At 44.7% G+C, this 14254-nt stretch overlaps 1 protein-coding gene across 1 annotated transcript; it reads right to left on the reverse strand.

The window, feature by feature from the left end:
- Positions 1-1922: 1922 nt before the first annotated feature.
- LOC128847832 (olfactory receptor 14A16-like) lies at positions 1923-2879 on the reverse strand. Its single transcript, XM_054047554.1, has one exon. The coding sequence runs from the start codon at positions 2877-2879 to the stop codon at positions 1923-1925; it is 957 nt and encodes a 318-aa protein (XP_053903529.1).
- Between the last annotated feature and the right edge of the window lie 11375 nt (positions 2880-14254).

The following is a 14254-nucleotide window of genomic DNA, read 5'->3' on the forward strand; positions in this document are numbered from 1 at the left end:
ACTAGGAGGGCGGTGAAGCACTGGAATGGGTTACCTAGGGAGGTGGTGGAATCTCCTTCCTTAGAGGTTTTTAAGGTCAGACTTGACAAAGCCCTGACTGGGACCATTCAGTTGGGGATTGGTCCTGCTTTGAGCAGGGGGTTGGACTAGATGATCTCCTGAAGTCCTTCCAACCCTGATATTCTATGATTCTATGAACTGATCCACTCAGGGAAGGGAAACAGAGCATGTTAAAAATGGATCCAGTTGAAACAGCTTAAAGTTCAAACACCAAGTAGATGAGTTGTGGAGTAAGATATTGTCAGATAAATTATTTGGTAAATAATGTTTAATAATTAATGTTTACAAGAAAATCATGATCTGGGCATAGTCTTGAATAGGAAATGAGTGTCAATAATTTGCATAAGCTATTCATTATCTATCTATTTAACAATTCACAATCAAATAGAAATCTATCATGACACAATTAGGTCGTGTGTTAGGACAAAGAATGGTCCTCTCTCTCTGTCTATCTAATTTCAGACTCTGCATTTGTCTACTTTGCTCAGCTGTGGTTTAGCTGAGATGGGAATCTCACCCTTACATCTCTGTAGCATTCACTTTCTCCAGGCTGTCTTGAGCCACATGTGGATCCTTGTGTGTATTGGCCACTGACCAAATCATGATTCCTTTGAAGTGAGTGGCTACATTCCAGTTACTTCAATGGGATCAAAATTTGGCCTCATTGTCCAGAGTCTGATTGTCTTTAGAAAACATTGCAAAACCTTCCTTTTAAATAAGCCTTTCAACAACATCAAGAATAACACAACACTGATTTATGCAGTGATGTTGTAGCCATGTTGGTCCCAGGATATTAGAAAGACAAGGTGAATGAGGTAAAATCTTTTATTCCTCAACTTCTGTTGGTGAGAGACACAAGTGTTAAAGCTTACACAGAACTCTTCTTCAGGTCTAGGAAATGTACTCAGAGTGTTACAGCTAAATACAAATTGGAACAGATTGTTTAGTGTAAATTGTTAACACATATTTCAAGGGACCATTCAAGGTGAATTGGCCTGTTGACGACACAGGGTATCATCAAACAATTACAATCCATACTCAATGGGGACCACATCCTGAAAGAAATCTTTCCAGAACTCCCTCTTCTGGCCTTCAGAAAACCTTCCAACGTCTCCAAGCTCATCTTCTGAAGCAAGCTCCCCACAGAACAGGACACACCAACGCAAAGCAACACCAAACCCTGCCAGAACAACAGATATAAAACCTGCAGACCTATCTCCACTGCTATGATGATCAGCACCCCCCACAAAACACCTGTCATGATCCATGGGTCCTACACATGCCTATCACAACATGTGGTGTGCCTCATCCAGTGCACTAAATGCCCCAGTAACAATTATGTGGATGAAACCAAACAATCACTACGCTCTTGAATGAACTCACACAGAAAATGATAAAAGACAAAAACATCCTATCACCTGTGAGTGAACACTTTTCATAAAGTGATCATTCTATAACTGCAAAAATATTCTATATCTGATCTCACAGTCCTTCTCCCAAAGGAAACTTGCACAACACCTTCAAGGGATGAGCCTGGGAGCTTAAATTCATAACTTTGCTAGACGCCAAAAACCATGGACTGAATAGAGACACTGGATTTATGGCTTATTACAACAATCCATAATCCACTAACCACCCCACCCCCTGCCTCCTTCCCTATGACTGGAGGCATGTTAATGGAGATCTTACTTACACTGGTATAAATCTAGAATAACTCCATTGACTTAGTGGAGCGAGTCTGGATTTACCACTATAAATACAGCATTTTGCATAAAAAAATCACACAGCATATTCTTATGAGGACAATAACAAAGTATCATCAATAGATTGTGTTTGTAAAGAAACACAGATAAAAACCATGTTCATAAGAGAAATATAGACATTTTATTCTTGCTGAATAACCTCCACCCAGTGAGTTTCCTCAGGGAAGCTTTGATTTCCTTGTTCCGCATGCTGTAGATGATCGGATTCATCACTGGTGGCAGCACGGAATAAAGAACAGCCACCATGAGATCCAGGCCTGATGGAGAGCTGGAGGTGGGTTTCAGGTATGCAAAGATGCCAGTGGAAACAAACAAGGAGACCACAATGAGGTGAGGGAGGCAGGTGGATAGGGCTTTATGCCGACCCTGCTCAGTGGGAATTCTCAGCACTGTTTGGAATATCCGAGTGTATGACACAATTATAAAAACAAAACAGCTTAAGGCTAAGCATGCACCCAAGATGAGTACCTCAACTTCACCAAGGTATGTGTCAGAGCAGGCGAGCTTGAGTAGCTGGGGAATTTCACAGAAGAACTGATCCACCTTATTGCCGCCACAGAAGGAGATTGCAAATGTGTTCCTGGTGTGCAATGAAGAATAGACCATTACACTGATCCAGGCACTGGCTGCCATTTGGACACAAGCTCTCCTGTTCATTATAGTCTCATAGTGCAGGGGTTTGCAGATGGCAACATATCGATCATAGGCCATGACGGTGAGTAAGGCGAAGTCAGATACAGCAAAGAAGACGAGGAAAAAGACTTGGGCGACACATCCAGAATAGGAAATGGACCTGGTGTTCATGAGGGAATTAGCCATGGATTTGGGTACGGTAACTGAGATGGTACCGAGGTCTAGGATAGACAAATTCATCAGGAAGAAGTACATGGGGCTATGAAGGTGGTGGTCTAGGGTTACAACCATGATGATGAGAAGATTCCCCATCAGGGCTGCCAGGTAAATCACTAGAAACACCACAAAGTGCAAAATCTGCAGCTCCAGAACGTCAGAGAATCCCAGGAGAAGGAACTCAGTTATGTTGGTTTGGTTGGACATTTTCTTTCTTAGTTCATCGTGCCCTGCCTGTGGAGGGAAAGACAAGGACAATGGTCAGGATTATAGTGAGAGAGGGAGTGACCCTGATTCCTCTCTACATAATATCTCATGATGTGAATGTCAAAGGTGCACAGCATTCATCACTTCTGTTGACTGGAGTAGCAAGTGTTTCTCACCGCTCACAAACAGAGTACTACTCTAGTGTGTTATCACAGGTGTGTAAATTGGCATCGCTCCCTTAAAGTCAATGTAGCTCGGTCAGTTTACACCATCTGAGGATCTGGCCCAATATGTGGCTTGATCAAATGCAGTATGAAGGATAGAACAAAGTACAACCCAAATCCAACAATGTTAGCCAAGGTTTTGCCCCTATTGCTACAGACACCAGGCTCATAACTTGGCCATGAAATTCAAATGCCCACACAGCCTGATTCCCACTTTCCTGGGAAATGCAGCATAGACTTATCTGGAGTCCCACATGGCAGTTTATCTGTGATAATTCCATCCCAACACCTCACAGATGGCTTGCTGCCTTTTTACACATTGATTTATGGCACCAAATCGTAGCTGCATTCCCATCTCTGGGCGATGATGGGCTAGTAGCATTGTACAGTTACTGCTAGGTTGTATTGTTTCCCTCTGTGACTTTACTTCTGTGCTGTGCAGGTCAGTGGCAGTCAGGAGACTTGGGTTCTACTCTTGGCTCTGCCACTGACCTTTACTGTGACCTTGAGGCAGTCACTTCTGCCTCTCTTTCCCCTCCCTCCATTTGTCTGTCTTGTCTACTTTGAATGTAAACTCTTTTGGGGATGGACTGTTTCTTCCTATGTGTATGTTCTGTGCATGTGTGGACAGTATTTTTGTTTAGCGGGCAGCCGTGTGGGACACAGGCAATGATGGTAGAAGAGGAAAGCTGGGTTCTAGTTCCATCAGCCTCCTGCGTGTCCTTGGGTAGGATCAAGATAGACAGGCTTTGTCTGGGGGCTTCGACTCTCTGGGCTTCAGTTTAGAGAGGTTAGTGTGTTTAAAACATATTCTGTGGACTACCAACTTCGCTACTTACTTAGTTTTACCATAAACACGGTTGCAATAGAGGGAATGGGTTGGGAATTGTGGTGTCATTGGACAATATTCATGTTCCCCACCCTGGCTTAAAGCTAAGTTTCCAGTTAGGAGTAGTCAGACAATTTCTGCTTTATTTCAAAGGAAAATTGAATTTTCAGTTGAATACATTTTCATGGAAAGTCTCTGCTAGCCATAAAAATTAAAACTTTTTTTATTATGACTAAAAAATTTCAAATTCCAACAATTTTAGGATGAAATTGTTTGGTTCTCACAACCTCAATGAAAAGTCAATTTTTTCTGATGAAATTTTTTTAAAAAAAATCTGATCATCTCTAGATGTCTGCATAATTTGATAGTTAAAGTCTTAAAGAGTTCTAATGGCAATTCATATTTCTGATATTAAATTTTCCCTGTACATTAATACTCTAACATATTTAATTGAAATAGAAAACTTACTTTCATAGACTCATAGAATCACAGAACTGGAAGGGACATCGGTAGGTCATCTAGTCCAGTCCCCTGCACTCCTGGCAGGACTAAGTATTATCTAGACCATCCCTGACAGGTGTTTGTCTAATCTGCTCTTTAAAATCTCCAATGAAGGAGATTCCACAACCTCCCTAGGCAATTTATTCCAGTGTTTAACCGGTCTGACAGTTAGGAGGTTTTTTCTAATGTCCAACCTAAACCTTCCTTGTTGCAATTTAAACCCATTGCTTCTTGTCCTATCCTCAGAGGATAAGAACAGTTTTTCTCCCTCCTCCTTGTAACAACCCTTTATGTACTTGAAAACTGTTATCATGTCCCCTCTCAGTCTTCCCTTCTCCAGACTAAACAAACCAATTTTTTTCAATCTTCCCTCATAGGTCATGTTTTCTAGACCTTTAATCATTTTTGTAGCTTTTCTCTGGACTGTCTCCAATTCGTCCATATCTTTCCTGAAATGTGGGGCCCAGAACTGGACAGAATACCCAGTTGAGGCCTAATCAGCGTGGAGTAGAGCGGAATTACTTCTCGTTTCTTGCTTACAACACTTCTGCTAATACATCCCAGTATGAGGTTTGCTTTTTTTGAAACAGTGTTCCACTGTTGACTAATATTTAGCTTGTGATCCACTATAACACCCAGATCCCTTTCCACAGTAAACTTTCCTACGCTGTCATTTCCCATTTTGTATGTGTGCAACTGATTGTTCCTTCCTAAGTGGAGTACTTTGCATTTGTCCTCATTGAATTTCATCCTATTTACATCTGACCATTTCTCCAGTTTGTCCAGATCATTTTGAATTATAATCCTATCCTCCAAAGCACTTGCAACCCCTCCCAGCTTGGTATCATCTGCAAACTTGATAAGTGTACTCTCTGTACCATTATCTAAATCATTGATGAAGATATTGAACAGAACCAGACCCAGAACCGATCCCTGTGGGACCCCACTCATTACGCCCCTCCAGCATGACTGTGAACCACTGATAACTACTCTCTGGGAACAGTTTTCCAACCAGTTATGCACCCACCTTATAGTAGCTCCATCTAGTTTGTATTTCCCTAGTTTGTTTATGAGAAGGTCATGCCAGACAGTATCAAAAGCCTTATTAAAGTCAAGACATACCACATCTATTGCTTCTTTCCTATCCACAAGGCTTTTTACCCTGTCAAAAAAAGCTATCAGGTTGGTTTGACATGATTTGTTCTTGACAAATCCATGCTGACTGTTACTTATCACCTCATTATCTTCTAGGTGTTTGCTAATTGATTGCTTAATTATTTGCTCCATTATCTTTCTGGGTACAGAAGTTAAGCTGACTGGTCTGTAATTCCCTGGGTTGTCCTTATTTCCCTTTTTATAGATTGGCACTATATTTGCTCTTTTCCAGTCTTCTGTAATCTCTCCCATCTTCCATGACTTTTCAAAGATAATCGGTAATGGCTCAGATATCTCCTCAGTCAGCTCCTTGGGTATTCTAGAATGCATTTCCTCAGGCCCTGGTCACTTGAAGATATCTAACATGTTTAAGTAATTTGTAACTTGTTCTTTCCCTATCTTAGCCTCTGATCCTATCTCATTTTCACTGACATTCACTCTGTTAGACGTTCAACTGCCACCTATCTTCTTGTTGAAAACCGAAACAAATAAGTTATTAAGCACCTCTTCCATTTCCACATTTTCTGTTATTGTTCCCCCCTTCCCATTGAGTAATGGGCCTACCCTGTCCTTAGTCTTCCTCTTGCTTCTAATGTATTTGTAGAATGTTTTCTTGCTACCCTTTATGTCCCCAGTTAGTTTGATCTCATTTTGTGCCTTGGCCTTTCTAATTTTGTCCCTACACACTTGTGATATTTGTTCATATTCATCCTTTGGAATTTGACCTAGTTTCCACTTTTTGTAGGACTCTTTTTTTTTTGAGTTTTAAATCATTGACGATCTCCTGGTTAAGCCAAGGTGGTCTCTTGCCATACTTCCTATCTTTCTTACTCAGTGGGATAGTTTGCTCTTGTGCCCTTAGTAATGGTTCTTTGAAAAACTGCCAACTGTCTTCAGTTGTTTTTCCCCTTAGACTTGCTTCACATGGGATTTTGCCTACCAACTCCCAGAGTTTGCTAAAAAGTCTGCCTTCCTGAAATCCATTGTCTTTATTGCGCTGTTTTCCCTCCTACCATTGCTTAGAATCATGAACTCTATCATTTTGTGATCACTTTCACCCAAGCCACCTTCCACTTTCAAATTCTCAACCAGTTCCTCCCTATTTGTGACAATCAAATCTAGAACAGCCTCCCCCCTAGTAGCTTTCTCCACCTTCTGAAATAAAAAATTGTTTCCAATGCATTCCAAGAATTTGTTGGATAATCTGCGCTCTGCTGTGTTATTTTTCCCAATAGATGTCTGGGTGGTTGAAGTCCCCCATCACCACCAAGTCCTGCGCTTTGGATGATTTTGTTAGTTGTTAAAAAAAAGCCTCATCTGCCTCTTCTACCTGGTTAGGTGGTCTGCAGTAAACCCCTACCATGACATCACCCTTGTTTTTTTATCCCTTTTATCCTTACCCAGAGACTTTCAACAAGTCTGCCTCCTATCTCTATCTCAACCTCAGTCCAAGTGTTTACATTTTTTATATATAAGGCAACACCTCCTTCATTTTTTCCCTGCCTGTCCTTCCTGACTAAACTGTACCCTTCTATACCAATATTCCAGTCATGCATATCATCCCACCAAGTCTCCATGATGCCAACTATGTTGTGTTTATTTACTAGTATTTTGAGTTCTTCCTGATTATTCCCCATACTTCTCACATTAGTATACAGACATCTAAGATACTGATTTGGTTCCCCTCCTGCCCCCACAGTTCTGTCTTGTCTCTCCCTTATTCCTGCTATAGCAGTCCATGCTCCCCACAGATTACAATCCTTCTCCCAGCTCTCCATGCTTTTGACTTACCTGTGGGCTTTGGTCACCTGCCTCTGTTGAACCTAGTTTAAAGCCCTCTTCACTAGGCTAGCCAGTCTGTATCCAAATATGCTCTTCCCCTTCTTCTTTATCCCAAATTGCAGTGCATTTTATTTTGCAGTGTTACGAATCATTGGTCATTATCTATCTATCTATCTATCTATCTATGCATCCACTGCCAGGCTTGTTTGGTTCTCTCTCTCTCCCATGCCCCCATCACTGTATTATCCAGCAACTGTTGTCGTTCCCCTTCATTGCATGTTCTGAGTTGCAGCGTCTCTCTGCAGTTCCTAGCACAGACGGGTGCTCCCTGCTTCCCTCCTAGGGCAGGCTTGGGTGAGAGGTGATGGAGTAAAAGGGATCAGGGACTGAAAGCCCCTCCCAGCTCTAGAGCTGATGCCAGCTTGTGTATACTTCAGACACAGTCACAGCCCAGGATGTTCATGTTCTTGGGCTAAATAGCTGAATCCAGTCTCCAGGGTTCTGAACCCAGCTCTGATCTCACCTCTGGAGCAAACCACCCTGACAACCTGCACTAGCTGATCCTAACCCTCCAGAGGGGGAACAGCACCTGCCCTGGATCTCACATGATGGCAGCATCCCTGGAAGGACCGTTGGCTAAAAACAAGGCAGGGCTGAATCACAAAGGGGGTCCCCACAGGATGGCAAAATAAAATATACATTTGTAGCACAGACATATGACCTACAATAGCTAAGAGCCTAGTGGCATCAGAGTCTAAGCTGGCCTGGAATGGCCTGTTCCTTCATTAACGCCACATAATTACCCCTGAGTGAGCAGAGATGTTTTTCTCCTACATTGCACCAGTAACTCTTGGGATGCAGCCACCAGAGGAACCCACAGGTCAAGCTGTCCTGGCTGCTTGAAGTTGGTCATTAAGAGGTACCCAGAGGCAAACACTAAAAACTAAGTATCAAGTCCTGAGCTGGTGTAAATTGTTGGTGTAAAATTCCATTGACTTCAGAGTAGCGAGGGCTGTTTACACCAGTTGGGATCTGGCTCATTGACTTCCATGGAGCTACATCCATTTACACCATCCGGGGATCTGGCCCATGATGCAGTTTCCGATCCATATTCTTTGCCTGTGAAACTGAACCAAAGAAGAGTCAAAAGTTCGTAATCAATCTGCTCTTTCCTAGTGCTTTGTCACTGAGATTAGTTACAAGTGTAATTTGTAAGGGTGACAGAGCGATTCATTCCCACTGGGGACAGAACTTTGGAGAAATTCCATGTTGTGGAGATTTTCTGTATCTGATCTTCAACTTCTACTGGGATGAATGGCCCAGCTTTTCTTTCTTTCTTTCTTTCTTTCTTTCTTTCTTTCTTTCTTTCTTTCTTTCTTTCTTTCTTTCTTTCTTTCTTTCTTTCTTTCTTTCTTTCTTTCTCAGTAGTTACATTTTTTCCTTTCTGCAGACAACACTAAAATAAAAGGCTCCTTTGGCTGCAGATGCACTGTTTAAAAGTGTTACATTCACACTAGACATTCATGTCAGAGAATGAAGTATGAAGGGCCAGATCCCCAATGGGTATAAATCAGCCCTAGATCTATTGGAATCAATGGTTCAGATCCTCAGCTAGTTCAAATCAGGGTAGCACCAGTGGAGTGAATGAGTCAGAGCCCCAGTTTTTGTAAATCACCTCTAACTGCCTTGGAGTCAAAGGGTCCAGATCCCCAAACAACTGTTGTGTAAATCAGCCACAGCCCCACTGAAGTCAATTAGACCAGTTCCTCAGTGGATGTAAATTGGCATAGTGCTATGGAACTAGACCAGGTGACATGAGCTGAATATCTGTACCGTGATGTCTAGTTTTTTGTTTATTCCTTTATCTGAGATTCTCATTGCTGGACATCACAATCCCATTTTAAGGATCATGAACTATTCCAATAACATGGTTAACAGAAACCTGTGAGATGGGTACCCACCCAGTAAATGAACCGATTAATATTATAACTACACAGCAACACCCTGATAGTGAAGGTTGCGCCATGACTTCTGTTTAAATTTCTACCTTTTTTTACAAAAATGACATGCTTAGTCAAATTTCTTTGACATTTAATTTGCCTTAGGAAGGTGCAGAGTAGGGTGAGTGACCTAAATTTGGGGTCATTTGAGCTAAGGGTTGTGTAGATATAAGCCCAGTTAAAAGTTTCTAGGTTTGTTTATTTTGCTCATAGCTAGAGATCAAACTACTGATGTGATGCGGGTCAAAATGGTCTCAAGCTGTTGAGTTTTACCCAGTGTAGTGCATGGCCCCCGTTAAATGTTCTCTGAGCTCATGCAGTCCTCCCACACTGACAGAGCTCAGCAGAATGCGTGGAGGCAGACGATGAGAATGCAGAAAAGCAGATAATGAACGCGAGGACAGGAGGGACGAGCGAGATGAGAGGTGGCAGGAGCAAGATGAAAGGAGGCAGGATCCAATGCTGAGGCTACTGGGGAATCAAACTGACATGCTCTGGCATCTGGTGGAGCTGCAGGAAAGGCAGCAGGAGCAGAGACCACCGCTGCAGCCCCTGTGTAACCGCCCACCCTCCTCCCCAAGTTCCATAGCCTCCTCACCCAGATGCCCAAGAACACGGGGGGGTGGGGCTCTGGGCACCCAACCACTCCACCCCAGAGGATTGCCCAAGCAACAGAAGGCTGGCATTCAATACATTTTGAAGTGCAGTGTGGCCTTGTCCTTCCCTCCTCCCCTCATCCAACACCGCACCCGGTGCTTCCCTCCTCACCCACCCCTTCCGGGCTACCTTGCGAGTTTTCCCCCTATTTGTGTGATGAATTAATAAAGAATGCATGATTTTTAAACAATAATGACTTTATTCCCTCTGAAAGCGGTGATTGAAGCGGGGAGGTCTGTTTGCTTACAGGGAAGTAGAGTCAACCAAGGGGGCATGGGTTTTCATCAAGGAGAAACAAACAGAACTGTCACACTGTAGCCTGGCTAGTCACGAAACTGGTTTTCAAAGCTTCTCTGATGTGCAGCATGCCCAGCTGTGCTCTTCTAATCGCCCTGGTGTCTGGCTGCGTGTAATCAGTGGCCAGGCAATTTGCCTCAACCTCCCACCCTACCATAAACGTCTCCCCCTTACTCTCACAGATATTGTGGAGCACACAGCAAGCTGCAATAACAATGGGAATATTGGTTTCGCTGAGGTCTAACTGAGTCAGTAAACTGCACCAGTGAGCTTTTAAACGTCCAAATGCACATTCTACCACCATTTGGCACTTGTTCAGTCTATAGTTGAGCTGCTCCTTACTACTGTCCAGGATGCCTGAGTATGGCTTCATGAGCCATGGCATTAAGGTGTAGGCTGGGTCCCCAAGGATAACTATAAACATTTCAACATCCCCAACAGTAATTTTCTGGTCTGGGAAGTAAGTTCCTTCCTGCAGCTGTTCAAACAGACCAGAGTTCCTGAAGATGCGTGCATCATGCACCTTTCCCGGCCATCCCACATTGATGTCGGTGAAACGTCCCTTGTTATCCCCCAATGCTTGCAGCACCATTGAAAAGTACCCCTTGCGGTTTACGTACTGGCTGCCAAGGTGGTCCGGTGCCAGGATAGGGATATGGGTTCCGTCTATCACCCCACCACGGTTAGGGAAACCCATTGCAGCAAAGCCATCCACTATGACCTGCACATTTCCCAGAGTCACTACCCTTGATAGCAGCAGCTCAGTGATTGCTTTGGCTACTTGAATCACAGCGGCCCCCACAGTAGATTTGCCCACTCCAAATTGATTCCTGACTGACCGGTAGCTGTCTGGCATTGCAAGCTTCCACAGGGCTATCACCACTCACTTGTGAACTGTGAGGATTGCTCTCATCTTGGTATTCTTGCGCTTCAGGGCAGGGGAAAGCAAGTCACAAAGTTCCATGAAAGTGCCCTTACGCATGCGAAAGTTTCGCAGCCACTGGGAATCATCCCATACCTGCAACACTATGTGGTCCCACCAGTCTGTGCTTGTTTCTCGGGCCCAGAATTGCCGTTCCATGGAATGAACCTGTCCCATTACCACTATGATGTCCAAATTGCCAGGGCCTGTGCTTTGAGAAAAGTCTGTGTCCATGTCCTCATCACTATCGTGATCGCGCTGTCATCACCTCCTCGCCTGCTGTTGCAGGTTCTGCACATACTGCAGGAAAATGCGTGAGGTGTTTGCAATGCTCACAACAGCAGCGGTGAGCTGAGTGGGCTCCAGGCCTGCCGTGGTATGGCATCTGCAGGAGAGCAGATTTGGCAGCGGAAGCGGTGGATGACGACGGATGCCATGAGAATAGATATTTATACAGAACAATGAGTGGACATGCAAGGTGGATTTATGGCACCAGGAGAGCAAAGTTGCAGTGGAAAAGGTGGATGATGATGGTTAGCAGTCCTACTGCACCATCTGCTGACAGCAGTATGGCATCTGCACGGAAAAAAGGTGTGAAACGATTGTCTGCCGTTGCTTTCACAGAGGGAGGGGTGACTGATGACATGTACCCAAAACCACCTGCGACAATGTTTTTGCCCCATCAAGCATTGGGAGCTCAACCCAGAATTCCAATGGGCAGCAAAGACTGTGCGAACTGAGGGATAGCTACTCACAGTGCAACGCTCCGAAAGTCGATGCTAGCCACGGTAGTGAGGATGCACTCCGCTGACTTAATGCGCTTAGTGCGGACATATGCAATCGACTGTATAAAATTGATTTCTAAAAATCGACTTCTATAAGATTGACATAATTTCGTAGTGTAGACATACCCTAGGGGTGTGAACTGAGACCTCCTCTCCTTTCATATGTCCAGTGCTGGAAGCTAAGACCAGGGACTGTCCTGCTCTCTAAAGATGCCTTATCGGGGAACAGAGAGACAAGGTGGTTGAGTTAATATATTTTATTGGACCAACTTCTGTTGGTGAGCCCTGGTCTACACTACGAGTTTAGGTTGAATTTAGCAGAGTTAGATCGATTTAACCCTGCACCTGTCCACACGATGAAGCCATTTTTGTCGACTTAAAGGGCTCTTAAAATTGATTTCTGTACTCCTCCCCGACGAGGGTATTAGCGCTGAAAGTTAAGTCAACTTAAGTTACGTTGATATACAGCCACCACTGTAATTAAACCGCTGTTGCACGTCCACACTACGCTTCTTGTGTTGGTGGAGCACATCCACAACAACAGCTCTTGCAACAACACAGAGAGCAGTGCACCATGGGTAGGTATCCCACTGTGCAACTGGCCCCTGGGTGTTTTGGGAAAGGTTTGCAAAGCCTCATGGGGGTAGATTCAGCATTACATGATACAGGTTTCTCTATCCCAACATTCCATGGGAATCCTTCTAGCTTTCCAGACACTTTTCAACTGCTCTGGTAACCTGTGAGCCAGCCATCTCCGTCAGAAAGCAGGATCCTGCACTGCTGTTCAGTATTGTGCTGTGCATTATCAGCACAAGTCTATAAGAGGAGCTCAGCGAGGGGGCTATTCAGCTGAGGGAGGCCTTGAAGGAGCATTTTAACACTGAGCCACAGTAATATGTGTGGCTGTAGTGTGCTGAGCCTGGCTTTGTTTGTTTGCACCGTGCTCTGAAACTTGTAATGATTGCTGTGTGTGCCCAAAAAATCCCACACATTTTAATCACTTTTTAAAGTAGCACTCAGTAATATGACCAAACTGACATTGTTGAACAGTAACACAAGAAGCCCACAGAAGTGTGTGTGTGGGGGGGGAGTGTGTGTGAGAAAGAGAGACAGATTGTGTGTTGGGGGAGTGTGTGTCTGTGCCTTAGTGAGTGTGTCGGCATGCTGTCTCTTTAAGCAGAGCACTCACCTGCCTGAACGGCAGACAGCATCAACCACTTCTGAGCCAGAGGCTGGTGCGTAGACAGGCATCCCCCTATGCCCCCATTCCAGCTCAGCAGAGATCGGGTACACCAGAGAGGGACACCCCAACCCCAGCTCACCCCGCCTCCCTTGCCCTGCGCAGCACAGCAGATCAGGAGGCTCCCAATCTAAAGCAGCTTGGCTCTCTTAAGGGTATGTCTACACTACGGGATTAATCCGAATTTAGATAATTCGGATTTGAGAAACAGGTTGTATAAAGTCGAAATGAGTGCGGCCACACTAGCACAGTAATTCGGTGGTGTGCGTCCAAGTACCGGGGCTAGCGTCGATTTCTGCACCGTTGCACTGTGGGTAGCAATTCCATAGCTATCCCATAGTTCCCGCAGTCTCCTGCGCCCATTGGGATTGTGGGTTAAGATCCCAGTGCCTGATGGGACAAAAAACATCGTCACAGGTGGTTCTGGGTACAGCCTCACTCCCTCCCTCCCTCCCTCCCTGCATGAAAGCAACGGACGGCAGACAACCATTTTCGCGCCTTTTTTCCTGGGTGGGTGAACACTGCAGACTCCATACCACGGCAAGCATGGAGCCCGCTGAGGTCAAGACAGCACTCATGAATATTGCAAACACCTCGCGCGTTCTTGTGGAGTTTATGCTCAGCCAGGACCAGAAAAACGAGGCGAGGAGGCAGCGGCGGCGGCAGCGCAGCGACAAGCATGATGAGGACATGGACACGGACACGGACACAGAATTCAGTGAAACCACAGGCCCCGGTGCTTTGGAGATCATGTTGTTAATGGGGCAGATTCTATCCATGGAACGCCGATTCTGGGCAAGGGAAACAAGCACAGACTGGTGGGACCGCATAGTGTTGCAGGTCTGGGACGATTCCCAGTGGCTGCGGAACTTTCGCATGCGTAAGGGCACTTTCATGGAACTTTGTGACTTGCTTTCCCCTGCCCTGAAATGCCAGAATACCAAGATGAGAGCAGCCCTCACAGTTGAGAAGCGCGTGGCGAT

The sequence above is a fragment of the Malaclemys terrapin genome, chromosome 13 (genome assembly GCF_027887155.1).
Source record: "Malaclemys terrapin pileata isolate rMalTer1 chromosome 13, rMalTer1.hap1, whole genome shotgun sequence".
In the NCBI taxonomy this organism is placed as follows: Eukaryota; Metazoa; Chordata; order Testudines; family Emydidae; genus Malaclemys; species Malaclemys terrapin.